Source organism: Centropristis striata, chromosome 5, assembly GCF_030273125.1.
Source record: "Centropristis striata isolate RG_2023a ecotype Rhode Island chromosome 5, C.striata_1.0, whole genome shotgun sequence".
NCBI lineage: Eukaryota > Metazoa > Chordata > Actinopteri > Perciformes > Serranidae > Centropristis > Centropristis striata.
The window spans coordinates 4228811-4247241 of NC_081521.1; the positions used below are offsets into that span (position 1 = coordinate 4228811).

General features: G+C 39.4%; 1 protein-coding gene across 1 annotated transcript in view; it reads left to right on the forward strand.

Annotated features, from left to right (window-relative positions):
- si:dkey-151g10.3 (serine/threonine-protein kinase WNK2) overlaps positions 1-14040 on the forward strand; it is a 78272-nt gene extending 64232 nt beyond the window's left edge. The window contains exons 18-25 of the mRNA XM_059332393.1: positions 679-2840; positions 4326-4572; positions 7806-7891; positions 8697-9034; positions 9923-10158; positions 11076-11171; positions 11949-12112; positions 13435-14040. Of these exons, the coding sequence (XP_059188376.1) occupies positions 679-2840; positions 4326-4572; positions 7806-7891; positions 8697-9034; positions 9923-10158; positions 11076-11171; positions 11949-12112; positions 13435-14040 (3935 nt within the window). The remainder of the gene's footprint in view (positions 1-678; positions 2841-4325; positions 4573-7805; positions 7892-8696; positions 9035-9922; positions 10159-11075; positions 11172-11948; positions 12113-13434) is intronic.
- The last annotated feature ends 4391 nt before the right edge of the window (positions 14041-18431 follow it).

Below are 18431 nucleotides of genomic sequence, written 5' to 3' on the forward strand. Positions count from 1 at the left end.
AACCCATAAGAACCCAGACCAAGTGGACCACATAGAACACATTTATGAAGTTTTAAAAAATAAATACTACCCCTAAATGTCAAAGATCTGTGATGTGACATCTACATTACATTGGGCGTTTATGGTATTATTTTTATGATATTTCTTATTTTAATATAAATAAACTCGACACCTTTTCTGCTTACAGAAACACAAATTTGCCTTTATTCTGCATCTCCACAACATATATTAAAATTGTGACATTAATAGTGCTGTTTAACAACAAATTATTTTTCAGATTTGTTTTTAAGTAACAAAATAATAATAAATCAATAATAAATCAAAACAAATAACAAACCCTAATAGGGTTAAATGCAAGAAAGGACACCCTATTAATGGATTAGAATTGTTAAATGGGTTTAAACTTAGCCTAGTAACAAAAAATAAGCTTTGTTAAAAATTAGCTCCTTTTTTAAGATTTCTGTTTCCAGTCACACCAGGGTGTTGAGTATGCATCACTGAGGAACTTAATGAGTTAAGGTGAAGCATAAAGCTGAATATGAGAGATTCAAGAACATTTAAAGTGTTTGTTACTCCCGTGTCACCGTGGGTTCTTATGGTTCAAAGCTGTGGCTAATTAACATGACTGACTTGGCAGCATAACAAAAACTAACCATGTGTTCCTCTCTGCGGCTGCAGAAAGTGAAGGATCCCAGAGTCTGGAGTCCTTGACTGGAGTGCCCTCCCCCCCTTGTGCCCCCCTTTCTGCCACCTCCCCTCCAGTCTCCACTGTCTCAGCTCCTGCCTCCTTTGCCCCCTCAGCCACCGCTGCCCCGCCTCCTCTCACAACTGCCTCTGAAAGCATCTCAGCACCAGCTTCCACCCTCGAAGCCTCTTTTCCCGTCACTGCTTCAGGTGGTCTTGAGCTGCCGGTCCTCACCTCAGCTTCTGCTGACCAAACTCCCAGTGTCCCCTCATCCATTGCAATCCCTGCTGCTGCCAGCCTCCCCACCCTGTCCGCTGCTCCTATTGTCATGTCTCCGCCACCCACCGCCATTCTTCTTGATGTCCTCACTTCTCCTGGAAGCAGTGGTTGCTCCAGTTTAGGTCAAAGTATAGGAGATACAGCTGCTCTAAGGTCATGTGTGCCTGCAGTTGACCGCTCCCCAGCCTCTTTTCATTCCCCTCCTCCTGCTGCTGCTGCTGCTGCTTCTGTAACCTCTTCTGCGATAAGCCAACTTGGCATAGATCAGCAGCAGACATTCACTCAGGTGACCAAGCCAGCCCCACAACCACCACAACAGCCACAACAGCCACAGCCACAGCTACAGCCTGTATTACAGCAGCAGGTACCATTAGCTCAGCAACAACTGCAGGCAATGCAGCTTGAACAACAGGCACAACAGATACAGCAGGCAACACCTCAGCAACAACAGCAAGCATACCAAGAGCAAATTCAGCTGCAGCAGGAGCGAGCGCTTCAACAGTCACTGCAGCAGCTACAACAGCAGCAGCAGCTGCTGCAGCAACAAATACCACCTCAGCAACAGCTGACGGAGGTGCAGGTGTTGCCTCGGCCCGCTCCTACAGAGCTGCTGCAACAGTCTGTGCCTCTGCAGCAGTTTCTGCCACCAGTTCCCTTACAGCAGACCCAACAACCCCTTCTTCAGCAGCAGACTCCTCAGTATACCCCACAGGTGCTGCAACAGCCTCCGTTACAACAGCTACCACAGCAGGTTATGGCACCCCAAGCTGCTGTAGTGCCTCAACAGCAGGCCCACATTGATCAGCAACAGCAGCAGCAGCAACAGTTAAACCTACAACAGTCAATACAGTTACAGCAGCAGCAAATGGTGCAGCAACAGCTCCAGCAGCAGCAACAGCAGCAGCAGCAGCAGCTGTTGATGGGTTCTGTTGCTTTAAAGCAAGAGCAAACCCAAGTGCTGCCCATGTCAATTAGTCAACAGTTCCTTCAACAACAGCTAAATGTCAGCCCTGTACCACAACAGCAGGTTCCACAACAAACCCAAATGTCTGCTGAGCTGGCACAACAACACATACAGACACAGAAACTGCTGCAACACACTGAGCAGCAACAAGAGGTGGTAAAAGCAACGGACACACCCCAGAAACAGCAGCAGTTTCCGCTGCAGAAGCAGTCCTCTTTACAGATGTCTGAGTCAGAGGTGTCCACGGGAGAGACAAGTTTCACAGAAGACACATGCAGCTACTCCACCCCCTTCCACCCTTCTTCTGACTCATCTCTTCCACCTCTCCCTCTGAACACCACTGAAGCCCCAGTACCCGCCCTCTCCCACACGCTGACACCATCCCCTGCTCAGCCTTCCTCTGTGGCCGAGTCAGACAGCGAAGGCCCCCCCAAAATTGAATTTGTAGACAACCGAATAAAGACTCTGGATGAGAAGCTGAGGAATCTGTTATATCAGGAGTACAGCAGTGGGACGGCAGCCACCGGGGGAGCCGTCTCTGGCCCTCCGTCAGCTGCCTCCACATCAGCAGGAGGTGACGAGTCATCTGAGCCACAGTCACTTCACCACATGTCTTTCCCCCCTCCTGCTTCCTCCTCTGATACTTCCCCTCACTCATCATCCTCCTCTACCTCCTCCACCACCTCCCGTTCCTCCTCTACCTCCCCTGACCCAGAGAGGGATGGCGGAGGAGAGAAAGCTTCCTCAGAAGTGCCCAGCGTTGCAGAGATGGGTCCGGTGGAGCAGCAGCCTGGCCCATCTCTCCCCTCCACCTCCGCCTCATCCACCCCGCCTACCTCTCTCCTGCCTCCCAATCAGGATGAATCTGCTGGGCCGCAGCATCCACCTATACCAGGAGAACCTACCATTCTTGTGAGTGAAAACCACTTTCAATTTTGAATATTAAATAGGGGTGTGATGATACTCACGATGCGAGACGAGGCACGATATTGGGTTCACGAGAACGAGACGAGATTTTAAGAAAACTACAATGACACAATATATGACTGGACCAACAGACTTTTATGTAACCCTCTGGAGTCTCCAAAAGTGCCAAAGCATGGCTTCTTCATCACATCCAGACGTAAAAACAAAGCAGACCAAAAAAGACACAAAATGACGAAAAAAAAGACACAACAACAGATACAAAATTACCAAAAAAGACACAAAATGAGAAAACAGAATAACAAAAAAAACCCCACAAAAGACACAACATGACAAAAAAGACACAAAATGACCAAAAAAAGACACAAAATAACTATAAATAAAGCATGAGCTTTTAATAAACTTCTTCTTCCACAAATTGAAACTAAAACTTATAAAAGTTAAAATAAGATAAATGAAATATTAAACCCCAGAGGGATTAATGAGACTCCGGAGGTGACTTACGGTTTTCGATCGTCGCGTAATCGCTTAGCAACAGTTTCGACCGTGATCGCATACGATTACAAACGGAAGACTCAACGCCGTCGCTAACTGCACAACATCAGCAGCTGATCAAAACAAAGCAGCATGGCTAATTATCATAAACATAGCAATCTTGAATTAACCGGCATCGCTAACAAACAGAGATCACTAAGTGAACACCTCCTGCAGCAGCAGCACATACACACTGTACTGCTACAGAGCTAACTGTTAGCCTATTAGCAGGACTGTGCCGCTTCGATTCATTCTTACTCTTTTTTTTAAAAGAACTTTATTGAAAAAGGGTGCACATACAAACAATTGTATAGAACAGCAGACAACTGCTCCAACATGTATCATGACAAATAATTAAATAATAAATAAATCATAGTAAATCAGGGTTATCATTAATTCCAGTAAACTTAGAGTAGAGAATATAAATAAAATGACAGGGTGGAAAAAAGGGAACAGATATTATATTGTTAGTCCAGAAATTGATAGATTGGGTACAGTGGTAGAATAAATTAGTTAAGGTTTCTGGTTCCATATTGCAAAAACTGCATTTGTTTTCAATATTTAAAAATTCAGAGAGATATAAATTTGTTGGATATATAGTGTGTAATTCATTCTTACTCTTCTTAACGAGCCGATGGCCCCTGCGACGTCATTCTGGTTGTCTTCTCCTCCTCTTCTTCTTTTCATTTTACTGCCCCCACAGGTCACAAATAGAAGTTTGGATAACTCACAAATCTCGCGAGACTGATTTTTAGCGCGTCGAGAAATATCGTCGAATTTAATCTCGTGCCACAAGATCTCGTCACACCCCTAATATTAAATGACTTTACTGTTTATATTTCAGTGTAAAGCTGTCTGTGATATTTGTTGTTTGAGTGTCTCTCCGTTTTGAACGTCTCAGCTCCATGCAGCCACTCTTAATTGTCTCAACTGTTCTAGGCTGTACCCCCACACTCTGACACCAGTACCACTGGAGACGCATCGTGGCCCCCCAATCAGCACCCGATCCCCCTCCGGCATGGACAGCAGAAGCACAATGCAGGAGGTGGATATTTTGGCCTAAACCTGACTTGTCCTAGTATCAGAAATCCTGTTAGCAAGAAATCCTGGACTCGCAAATTCAAAAACTGGGCGTGCAAACTGCGCCACTCCGCCAGCTTGTTCAAGAAGCCCAGAGTCCAGCAAGGTAGCGTCCTCTTAGGGAGCGAGAGAGAGAGCGAGAGAGAGAGAATGGGGTGTTGAGGCATGGACTTAAATCTAATATCTAGCACTAGTTTTAACATAGTGAAATAACTTTCTTAACCACCAGGAATTAATAACTGTTAATGTTAAAAAATGTTACAGCTAAATAATCCTGTTTTTGTATTTTGTAATGTGACTATAGTCTCCATGTAATGTTAGTAGTCAGGCGGCTTAGCTAAATAAAGGGGACACGCCGGACAAAAGCAACAAATTTATCATCAAGATTGCAGATCATAGATGGCACCCATATAAAGTCTATGAGAACCAATATATCTTCCAAGCCACTTAGAAGGTCAATCTTTGTGTCAAAATATGCATTTTCTGGGTCTAGGACTCATTTAAAGCTATTAGGAATATAACTAAATGATTATTTGATCAAATAGATATGTTCATTTTCACCCAAACTAGTAGGCAACTCGCTTCAAGTGCTATAGCAGGGAATCCCGAGTTGAAAATGTTTGGAATCAATGTTCACAGGAGAGTGGGGATTAGCTGCCATGTACACTGCTAAAAAAAAAATCAAGGGAACACTTTCATCTCATGTCACATCTTGTATATGCATTTTTCCCAACAGAAAATGTAGATTTTGACACCAAGATTGACCTTCTAAGTGGCTTGGAAGACATATTGGTTCTCATAGACTTTATATGGCTGCCATCTCTGATCCGCAATCTTGATGAAGTGGCTCCTACCAAAAGTTGAAACCTATAGTGATAGAGAGCATGTGGAAAAAATGTGGTGCTTTTGTCCGACGTGTCCCCATTCCTCCTAAATCTGGTCCTAAGCCGCCTGACTATAGTGTTGACATCACTACATACATTATTGGTTTGTTTGTTTGTTGTTTTCTTTTTACGTAATTTAATTTTCATGGCAATCTTTCCTTTTGCATGGGTTACTCAACCTGGGGCGTGAGCAGAGGAGAGTAGAGGAGGGTGGAAGAATGGCACAGTGTAGGAGGAGGATGGCATCACAAATATGATGCCCATCCATCCCGGCTCTGGAGTAAAGCTCAGCTGTGCCTGTGTCCGAGACATATCTCCCTTCATATGACACCCCTCACCCCCTTTTTGCCCCAAGTCTGCAAGCACAGCCAGCAGCAACCATCTCATCTCCACCTGCTGCCTCAGTGTAGACAGCACCACGCAACTCACGCCTTAACACGGATAATTTAGATGCTAGCTTCCTAAGCAAGAAGAAAATGTGTGCGCTTTCTATGTCAGTTCCTATAGTAGAGCTCCATGAGAATAGATTATACTTTAGTTGTTAGTTTATGAAGATTTTCATCTGCATTATCCGTATGAAAATCATAAATTCAAGTATATATTGTGGATATTATTCAGGGCTTATGAGTAACTATCAGGTTCTGTGCTAAATGACCTGGCAGCATATAGCCAATATTTGTCAGGCATTTAAAGCTGGGTTAGGCAGTTTTTTTTACATAATAGGGCTGTTTCCACAACCAGAGCGGACTTTTGTCGGGCCCTTTTTCTTCCCTGAAAAAAGCCTTGGTTGCTGATTGGATAGATCGCTAAGCAGGATGTGATATAGTACTCTACACGCCATTTGTAAAAGATGGTGAAGCAGTGTTGCCAACTTAGCGACTTTGTTGCTATATTTAGCAACTTTTCAGACCCCCTTAGCAACTTTTTTTCAAGAAAGCGACTGGAGACAAATCCAGCAACTTTTTCTGGTGTTATTGGAGACTTTTGGAGACTCGTTTTTACTCTTCTTAACAAGCCGCCGGCCCCCGCGGCATCCCGCTTGAATTTAGAGTAAGAGCAAGCCGAAGCGGCACAGTCCTCCTGCAGCAGTCTCTCCCAGCTTCAGAACCGGAGGGGATGTTAACCCCATAGCGTCCAGTCTGCAAATTGCTAATAGGCTAACAGTTAGCTCTGTAGCAGTACAGTGTGTATGTGTTTATCTGTTTTTTTTTACAACAAGCACTGAACACTCTGTGCACAGTTAGCGATGCTGGTTAATTCACAATCACTATGTTTATGATCAGTGGAGACGCTGTGCATAATTAGCCATGCTGCTTTGTTTATGATCAGCTGCTGACGTTGTGCACAGTTAGCGACGGCGGCCACAGTTGAATCTCCCCCCTATTTGTGATACAGAATAATAATTATAATGAAAGTTTACTTTGTTAGTACAACACAGGCCACAAGTTTGCAAGATCACGCTCTCAATCGGTGTGAATAAAATGATTATTATTATACTTCTACCGGATACAGTACGAGGCGGAGAGGGGAGAGATGCAGGAGGGCTGTGTTTTCAAATTCTGCCGTTTTTAGTTTTTTTATTGTTTGCTTTTTCCCCTTTGTCAGAAAGCTGCCTACCCCAGCTTTAAAGTATTAAAGCCATCTTGCATGTATTTGTGTTTATATGTTTAATATGCAGTAGCTTAGATCCTTTGAAGTGCACCTGCATGAGCATGTACGTTATGTTCTACACACGTGACTAATAATGGATCATTATCTGTAAGTAACACCGATATCAGGCTGCATATTTACTTGTGTTTACTTATGTTGGTCTTAACTTTTGCAGTGATAATCCATGCATACACTTTGCTAATGTAGTAATCCCAAATATCAAACACACTGAACAATATCACAGATCTCCAACGTGATATTGGGCTTTGTTGTCTGGTATATGAGTGGGAATATGGTGAGAATGAGAGAGTGGATGTGTGGGTGGGTGGGGGTACACTGTTGTAAACATTCAACTGCCATTTCACAATGTGTTTTTTATTTTATTTAATGACTAACTATAATTGTGTTTTTAATGAAACAAGCATTTACCACCCCTTCCCACACACCCATTACACATTTCTCTTAAGCATGAATTTTCACGTCTACAAAAACATTTATTCTTCAGTTTGTTGTTTATAATTTTTAAAAAAATGTCTGCCACAGATTTCCAATTATGTTAACACATTTCATAGACTTGCATGAAAGTCATTGAAACATTGAAAGGTGATTTTTAACACTGTGCCTTTGTGTTTGTGCCCCACGTCTATCTGTGTGCATCTGTGTGTGTCTGTCATGTACATTTTTCTGTGTGTTGCTTGTGTGTGTCTACTCCGTCATGTATGTGCTCTTTATACATGTGTCTCTATGTTCTTTTCTCTGGGTCCTTGTCTCCCCTTTTTGTTTTTCATCCCTATCTCTTTATCAGATGGACGTTCCAGCAGTCAGTCTCTTGGAGAGGTGAAGGAGTCGGCACCCTTAAATCCACCTCATTCACGCAAAGGACGATTTCAGGTAAAAGCACTAGCACTGATTTTGTGTTTGGCCCCAGTGGCTCGTGGGAATCCTGCCCTGTCGACTTGGGTCCTTTGGAAGCTTTTACGAAGTAGACTCTTCAAAAATCTGGGTTTTAAAATGGACAATGATTTTAACCCTTAATAGGACACTCTTTGAAATAAATCTACGAGACTTTTTTCACGCAGATTTGTCACTTTAAATCTCTTAAATCTGCGACTTTTATCTTGTAAATTTGTCACTTTAATCCAGTAAATTTGCAACTTTTTTCTCTAAATAACACAAAATTACCCAAAAAATACGCTTATTTATTAAAAAAAGACACAAAATGACCAAAAAAGACACAAAATGACCAAAACAAGACACAAAATTACTTAAAAAAAAGACACAAAATGACAGAAAAAAACTAAATTACTTAAAAAAAGACACAGGCAAATCTGCGCGAAAAAAGTCGCAGATTTACGAGAAAAAAGTGAAAAAAAAAGCTTTTTTTCTCCCAGATTCACCACTTTAAATTTCATAAATCTGCACATTTTTTCCTCGTAGATGTGTCACTTTAATCTCGTAAACTTTTTTTTACAAAATATTACCCCCCTCCCCTGGGTCCGTATGTTTTTTTACACATTCTGTCAGTATGTAATATCCTCCAATATTCTCTCGGGTTGAAATTTGGAATTTGCAAGTATTTCAATGAGTGCCCTATTAAGGGTTAAAGGGCTCTATAAATAAAGTTGAATTGATTTTCATCGTTGCCACTCATAAATCCAGACAAACACTTAACGTCTCCCACATCCTGCTCCACCAGGTGACTCCAGTGCCTCAGTCGTCTCCCCCGAAGGCGGCGCCATCAGGCCACGGCAGCACGCACAGGAAAGTGGGACGCTTCTCTGTAACGCAGGCGGAGACGAAGAGAGAGGACAGACAGACCGACAGCTCCCCGGTGTCTCCTGATCTGGAGAGGGAGAGGAGGAAGTCTCGGACTAAAGAGGGAGAGAAAGATGAGAGTAAGAGGACCCCGGCCATGGCTCACCTGCCTCGAGGTCACGGACACAGCCACTCCCCGCTGGGCAGCAGCGATGAGGATGACGAGTGTGAGCTGGAGGATGAAGACCTGAGGAAAGAGCTACACAAGCTCAGAGAGAAGTAAGTCAGGGAGAGGAAAGATTTGACTCCATTAGATGTATTTGAATCCGTGTATCATTCGTTCTTCTTCTAAATAAAGAAAGAAGATTGATTGCATGATATTCACAGAACTGTTCACTGTGGATTTTTTTAATAAAACTCCTTTAGTTATTTACTGTACAGTAAAATATTACATTATATTAAAAAATTGTTAAAATTAAACTGTCTGTTTCCAGTCACTAATTCCACTTCAGGTTCATTCTACAGGACCTCAGGTATTTCTCACAAACTTACGGGACTTTTTACTTTGGAAATTCATAATAAAATGCACTTGAATATTTACTGTACAGTAAAAATATAACATTATGTTAAAAATTAATTAAAATAAAACTGTCTGTTTCCAGTCACTAATTCCACTTCAGGTTCTTCACATTCTACAGAACCTCGGGTATCTTCTCATAAACTTACACGACTTTTCACTGTGGAAATTCATAATAAAATGCACTTGAATATTTACTGTACAGTCTGTGAATATCATGCAATTATCTTCTTTCCATATTTATCTGCTATTTGGCCCTGGTTGTGTAACACTTTATTCAGAAAACTGAAAAACGCATTTTCGGCGCAATGTAATTTAAGTATTTCACAAAGTTATGTTAATACTTCATCTCCTCTCTGCTGGTTTTTTGAGTTTTATACTGAAAAAAAATGTGAGAAAGAATGACAGTGAAGTGTTTATCCTTCATGTCAGCTCGCTTGGAGCAGTCTCAATTAATTCACCATAAATATCACAAGACTTTCAGTTTTTAGTCTGGGACTGTGGAAATCTTTTGGTGTAAGCCCAGCATGAGCTGCAAAACTCTCACCACTGTCTTTTCTCTGTTTTTTTTTTAATCTTCTCTTCTCCAGGCACATCAAAGAGGTGGTATCCCTTCAGTCGAAGCAGAACAGAGAGCTGCAGGAGCTCTACAGACAGCTTCGTTCCCTCAAAGACCAAAGGCAGAGTCTGCCTGCCTCCCTGTCCCGGACCCCCCCTCTCCCCTCGGGACCTCCTGTCCTCTCTCCCCGTCGGCCCCGGCCGGCCAAGATCAAGCACCGGCCCCGGCCCCACTCTCACATGGACAACAACGGAGTAACACACTCTGGTACACGCTTTTACTAACGATTAGGGCCCGAGCACTGACTCAGTCTGTGAGGGACCTATTGTAGCCATAAAGATTTTTTTTTCTCTTCTTTTTCATATTTTATCACTTTGGAGGGAAAAATGAGGTGCTTGGGCTCCTCGAAAATGAATTAAATTTGTCACAGTTGTCGGGTTTGGCGAAAATTGTGATCTGATATGAGTTTCAGGAATGGGCGTAGCAACTTGGCTCTGTAGCGCCACCTACATTATTTCCTGAGCTCCAAGATTGACGAAAATGTATAAAATTCGGTAGGCATATAGAACTCTTCCAGACGAACAAAAAACTTAGTGGGACCCATATCCTCAACTCAACAGGAAGTCGGCCATTTTGATTTGTATGGCCATTTTTCAACATTTCCACGTGTCATACGTTAATGAACTCCTCCTAGACATTTAACCCGACCGGCTTCAAATCTGGTCAGTCCACTCATAAGACATGGTCAAAGATAAATTGCGAAGCTTTTAACTTTTTATCAGCGAGGCCTCAAATTTCACTCTCCCGCCATAAAAGAGGAAGTAGTTTTAAACATGAGTGAACATTGTCCAATCTTGTTTCCCTTTCTTCCCCCTGTTGCTTGCTCTCTGTGTCAAGTCAAGTCAAGTCAAACTTTATTTATAAAGCACATTTAAAACAACCGGGGTTGACCAAAGTGCTGTACAGATATCACAGTTGCAGAAAATACGGTAAAAACTAAAATACTAAAATACATAAACACAGTGCAACAATAGAATAAAATAAATAAAAATATAATAAAATAAATTAAAAATTTAAATACAATTTTGTTTTTGCAAGATGTCCACTTAAACTTGATTAAAAGCCAGGGAGAAAAAGTGTGTTTTTAAGGAGGATTTGTGACTGTTTCTTTTATCTCACTGCAGGGATTCAGCAGTCCAGTAGTTTCTCAGGTGGTGAACAGAGTCGACTGCCTCTATACTGCAACCCAGAGCACTGCACTTCACTGCCTGCTAAAAGAGGTACCGTGTATTGATTGAATGATTATTAGTGTCTGTGAACCAGTGAGAACATGAATATGATGCTGGTGATCTGTCCGCTCCAGTGACACTCTCACACTCTTTATGATCACTTGTTTATTTTAAAATGAGATATTGTATGCATCTATAGATATTTGTGTGGTAACTGAAAAGAGAAAAACAAATATGTAAACAAGTATGAAAGTTTAGACATCTGAAACAGTAATGAATAAACAATATGATATGGTATAAACAAGTTTGAAAATGACATATATGATAACGGCATTGAACAACAATAAATCATTCTGAGGAGAAGCATGAACTAAATAAGTGCAACTTAACGGGAGGGAAAAGTCCGACATAAACTATACATATATTGATTATAAACATGAAAATAAACTGATCAATTCACACGTGATACAGGAATAAAGATAAGAATTAAAACAGGGCGACAAAACACACAGAAACAAACCAAACACTGCACTCACCTCTTAATGACGTGCACAGAAATGAAAAGGAAAAAAAACACAGTCCAGAACATGAAATGACGTATAATCCAGAAGATGAACTATGTGAAACTATGATGAAAGTGTAGACGTGACAGCAACTGAACAGAGGAGAGCCTGCAACTGTCTCTTCAGTTAATACACTCAATTGCTTAATGTTATGTAATGTCACAGTGGGTGACCTTCTGAACATACCGCTTGTCATCAATGGACCAATAAAACCACAAATTTAGTGATAATCACTGATGTAATACATGCCCACATTTTTCCACAGATCACAGCCCTCTAAGAAAAAGCACATTCACTGATGAACTGCACAAACTGGTTGATAATTGGACAAAGGAGACGGTGGGACCCACCCCGCCCAAACCTTCGCTGAATCAGATCAAGCAGATTCAGCAGGTCCAGGAGTTGGGAGGCTGGAGCCAGCCCACCGAGGTAGGACTACACTCTGGAATATGCAAACAATATTAATACCAGATAAACCTTTGATATATGGTCAGCATAAATGCTGTAAAAATGATAAAAGTCTACACTGCAAAAAACAAATGTGTGTCTAAAAACACTAAATCTGAGGGAAATGATCTTGCTGCATGGACAGATAATTTCACTTGACAAGATTTCTTAAATTAAGATTATTAATCTAGAAATAAGCATGTTGAACACGTAAAATAAGAAATTAACTCTTAAAACAAGATAAATTAAAGCTGCAAGCAGCGATGAACTGGCCCGAGCAGAGTGACCTGACAATTATTTGTTTCTTACCAAGATAAAAAAAACTTTAGATTTAGAAGTGTTAGATAATTTATCTTGTTTTAAGAGTTTATTTCTTATTTTAAGTGACTTACTTACTGACTTACTGACTTACTGACTTACTGGCTTACTTATTATTATATCTCATACACTTACTTACTTACTTACTTACTTACTTGTTATTATATCTCATACACTTACTTACTTACTTACTTACTTGCTTACTTGTTATTATATCTCATACACTTACTTACTTACTTACTTACTTACTTGTTATTATATCTCATACACTTACTTACTTACTTACTTACTTACTTACTTGTTATTATATCTCATACACTTACTTACTTACTTACTTACTTGCTTACTTGCTTACTTACTTACTTACTTGTTATTATATCTCATACACTTACTTACTTACTTACTTGCTTACTTGCTTACTTACTTACTTACTTGTTATTATATCTCATACACTTACTTACTTACTTACTTGTTATTATATCTCATACACTTACTTACTTACTTACTTACTTGTTATTATATCTTATACACTTACTTACTTGTTATTATATCTCATACACTTACTTACTTACTTACTTGTTATTATATCTCATACACTTACTTACTTACTTGTTATTATATCTCATACACTTACTTACTTACTTGTTATTATATCTCATACACTTACTTACTTACTTACTTGTTATTATATCTCATACACTTACTTACTTGCTTACTTGCTTACTTACTTACTTACTTGTTATTATATCTCATACACTTACTTACTTACTTACTTACTTACTTACTTGTTATTATATCTCATACACTTACTTACTTACTTACTTGTTATTATATCTCATACACTTACTTACTTGCTTACTTGCTTACTTACTTACTTACTTGTTATTATATCTCATACACTTACTTACTTACTTACTTACTTGTTATTATATCTCATACACTTACTTACTTACTTACTTACTGACTCGTTATTATATCTCCTCCAGGTGGCTCCACCAGCTTGGTTCCCAGTGGCCCAGCTGAACCCCCAGGCCCCCCCGACTCCTGCCAGCCTGCCTGCTGCAGCCCCCTCCCAGTACCCGGGTGGAGGCAGCCTGTCCACCCTGCACTCTCCGGGAGCCCCCCCACCCCCGACACCCCCACAAACACACATGGCTCAAGTGCCACAGATGCAGCAAAGTTTACACCTCCACCAGTCCCTCCCCCTCCAGCAGATGACCTATCAGCAGTCCCCGCTCCGCCAGCAGATCCCCCCGCCCCGGATGCAAACCCCCGCCCAGTCCCAGTCCCAGTCCCAGTCCCAGTCCCAGTCCCTAGCACAGACACAGCTGCCCCTGTCGCCTCCTCAGAGCCAACCGCTGCTGCCTTCCCCGATGCCCACCTCCCCGGTGTCCACCGCCACCGCCTCTCTGTGTGGCGCCACCAGTGCTCCTGCAGATAACACCGCCGCTGCTACTGGGGGGACATTTTGCCCCTGCTCCTCATCTTCCTCCACCTCTTCCTCAACCTCTTGCTCTACTGCTGCTCTACCTACCAGTGCCAAAATTCACCCGACACCCCCCACCTCTACTCTTCCTCTGGGACAGAAATGAAACCGAGGCGAAGCGTGAGGAGGTCAAAATGAAGGTGCAAGAGATGGAAATGCTAAGTGGATCAGGACGTAACGCAGATCCACTCGGAGTGTCAGTTCTGTGTGTGCATGAGAGAGTCGTGACTATGAATAAATGGAGTCCAGTGGACGAGATGGGGCGTGAATGTGAGAGATGATAGTTTCTAGTATGTACAGACAGAGGGTCTTATGGAGCACAGCAGCTGAGGGTTATGAATCATGGTATGTTTGGGTGTTGAGATGTATAAATTCTTTAATGTATGAGTGCGTATATGAGTGTGGGTGAGTGTTTATGGATCATCCCAGTACATATCCCTTTTGTCCTTTTTTCACAAATTAACGTTGATGTTTTTGTTTTCTAACCGACTCAGTTGGACCTGAACTCTCCCTAAGCCGAGACGAGAAGGGTTAAAAAAAATATTTGACAGTTGTTTTTTAATTTTGTCAATTTTGCTTACGGTGAAAAGGACTATAAATAAATTTAAAAAGTGCAATTAGTAAATGGTCATCTAAATTGATCAGCATGTAATGTATGGATTTGTCTGTAAGGCATAATAATAAAAATATTTTTGTAGAAGCACATTGATGAAAAGCAGACGCATAAAGGATCTCCTCATGATCGCTACATGATCTTTTAAAGCTGTAGGCCTACAGGACACAGCGTTTTAATGGGAAAATAAAATATAAATTATCAGCATGTGATACACTAGAGCACGGTTAAGTCATTTGGCTACCATCACTAACACAAAGCCACCAAACAGTGTTGTGCACCGATACAGCATGTGCTTTATTTGTATTATTTTACGTTTAGCAGCTGTAACATAGCAACAGTCTGAATTAAAACACGAGTGATACATTCAGATTAATTCCTAATATGATGGTAAATTGAAATATGCCATCAGTGGATACCTGATAGACTGCATGACCTTAACTTGAGAGCAAACTGCTTGCACTTGCTGTATATTCACTAAAATTCACATTTACTATTTGCAGCCTATTGAGATAATTCATCAGCCAGTAGAAAATTTGCTTTTTCACATTTGACACTTTCAGTTTGATATCATATCAAAGTATATATCTCGGTGTCATTCTGAGGAGGAAGATGAAAAAGAAAAAAAACTGCCAATTTATTATTGACTGGGGAGACCGTATGGGTTTTATTCCCACATTGCCTTTTAAAAATTACTGCATTTTTTTGTGGGTGTGTGAGTGTATATTTTTTTTCGTGTGACAAAGCTTTGTGATAGTCCCATTGGTAAACTGCGTTATCAATTGCATCCCTGTTTATTTCATTCAAAGCGGCCTCTCAAACGTCACTGTACCCAACTGAAAATGTTTACTCTGCCTGTGTTTTGGGCTTGAAACAGAACAAGTGAGAGGTTGTAAGCTTGGTGTCCTCACTTGCCCATTTGTTAACTCTGTTTGGCGTTTTGGACAAATTCCTCGTTTCAATTGTAAAACTGTTGTGTGAATGCAGTCAGAAGCTGAACTACGGCCCGTTGTTGTGCTCTATGCACGCTGCACTGCAAAAAAAAAGGTGTGTCTAAAAACAAGATAAAAACAGTAAATCTGAGGGAAATGATCTTGCTGCATGGACAGATAATTTACCTTGACAAGATTTCTTAAATTGAGATTATTAAATCTAGAAATAAGCATGTTGAACGCTTAAAATAAGAAATTAACTCTTAAAACAAGATAAATTATCCAACACTTCTAAATCTAAAGTTTTTTATCTTGATCAGAAACAAATATATATATATATAATATAAGAAATAACAAAATAATATATTTCTTATTTTTTTCTAGAAGTGCCAACCACTCAAAAATGTATTTTGCAGAATAACAGTTATAATGATATAAATCATGAAAAAAAGAAAAAATGCAAGTTGAATTTTTCTGATATATATATATATATATATATATATTTTTTTTTTTTTTTTTTTTTTTCCAAGTGCCTACAAGCGTCATGGATATTGGAAAATAATTTGGTTGTCCACATGCTTTACATATTGAAATTATTTGCATTTTTACAGCTTCTGCTGTCCTCTCATCTCGGCTCTGTGTAAACAGATTTTCAGTGATTCTCAGCATCAATCATGGCTTTATAGTGTTAAATTATGTAACACAGCTTTAATTTATCTTGTTTTAAGAGTTAATTTCTTATTTTAAGCGTTCAACATGTTTATTTCTAGATTTAATCATCTTAATTTAAGAAATCTTGTCAAGGTAAATTATCTGTCCATGCAGCAGATCATTTCCCTCAGATTTAGTGATTTTATCTTGTTTTAGACACTCATTTTTTGCAGTGTGCAAAAGGTTTATTAAAGTAAAACGTGTCCCTTTCCTCCATTTCTAAAAACTTTTGTAGATGCAGAAATACAAAGAGTAATATATACCAGCAGCGGGTATATTACTGTACATTTTATTGGGTTATCATTGCACTTAGCCATACATACACATATTTGACGATCAATGGTCAGGTTGATACACTTTTTGGCATAATAAGTAGCCTGTAGTCGAAGCAGCATTTCTGTTTTATTAATGATAGAGAGATTGTGTGCCACTGAAAACAGGAAATTGCACCAGTTGTTAAAAACAAACTGCTACATGTGAGTCAAAAACATGAATGGTTAAGGAGGAGTAGTTTGTGCTGAAGGGTATGGTTGTTCAGAAACTGCATAATCTAGAATATAACAAGGGTTTTCTGTATTTGTTGCTTTTCAAGACTACCCACATTGTCACAGAGATGTAGTTGATTATTAGTGAAGGTGAGATACTGTGCTGTCATGTATGATACTAACATGTTGACTGCGAGCTGCAGCTTAACCATCATGGTTCATGATGTGGAGCTGGCTTTGTCCTTGAAGTGTTACCAAAATGTTATCTAAAAGATAAAGATTATTTTTGTATTTTGAAATGGGGTTGTACAAATTGTAAAATTGTGTTCTCATCATGATAAATCTGAGGTTATTTGAAACTAGAAAATGTTGGTTTTCATCCATGTTTACATATGACTCCCCCCTTCCTCTATTATCTCTCTGAGGTTATTGGAAATTAGAGCTTTTGGTCGTTTTGGACATATTTCAAATTTGGAACGTGATAACCTGGAGGATGCATAACATACTTAGTTAAATCTTCCTGCTGAGCTGCAGGTCAGATTGGATTAACTTGATATTAATCTGGGGAGTCTCAGCATGGCATGACTGAGAACCAATGATAAAAGGACATTTGGGCAGAGAAACCTCAAAAAAATAAAGTATGTTGCTGGTGATTTAGCCTCTGTAAATTGTAACTAATTCAACTGTTGATTTTATTTATGTTTTGTAACTAATCAAAATAAATGATGTTAAACATCAAAGTACAATCGTGTGTGGGTTTTTGGCATGTCAGACATCATCAGCTTCTTTACATTTCTTATCATTTCAAATTCTAAAAACTAAAATATGTTTAAATCATTCAAGTTAAAAATTTACAAATGCAAAAACACAAGAAGACCAGTTCTGATGACTTTAGAAATACATGAATGCATTATTTAAAACAATTATATTCTACTAAATTGATTAAAAAAAGAAAAGAAAAGAAAGACGTGCAATATGAGATACATAAAAAAATAGAAAACTAAAACTATAATTTTTTAAATTATATATATATATATATATATATATATATAATTTAAAAAATTATATAATTTCTGTCAAAACACTTTGTGAACACTGCTTTTAAAGGTGCTATATAAATAAAGGTATAATAATTTATGCGGGAAAACACTTAAATGTTTCTCTTTTTTATAGAGCAATTACTTTCAACATACATTCCACATATACATTCAAGGGTCATTTTTATCATCATTACAATTTACGCACACAATCCTGGAGTCATTAGAAACTCAAACAATGTAATATGCACAGGTACTTTTTAAATAAGGTAATTAAAAAAATATTTCAATAACTGACAAAAAGTGCAATAACATCTAATACAAAAAACAAAACAAACAAAAAACACCCCACTAACCCTTTCCTTCTTGCAGAAACACTCAATAACATGTAGTACCTTCAAAGAAGCCTGCAAACAGGTTTTATTAAAAATAAGAAACATATGCAAACATTTGTAAAGAACAAAACAAAAGAATAAAGAACATTCATTAAAAATCAATTACAGTTGAGGACATAATCCTGGAGTCATTAGGAGCGCAAATAATCATAATAAAGTAATATGCACAGGTACTTTTTAGATAAGGTAATACAAAATAATTTTATATATATATATGTATGTATATATATGCATATACACATACACACACACACACACACACACACACACACACACACACACACACACACACACATATACACTCACATATATACACATATATAC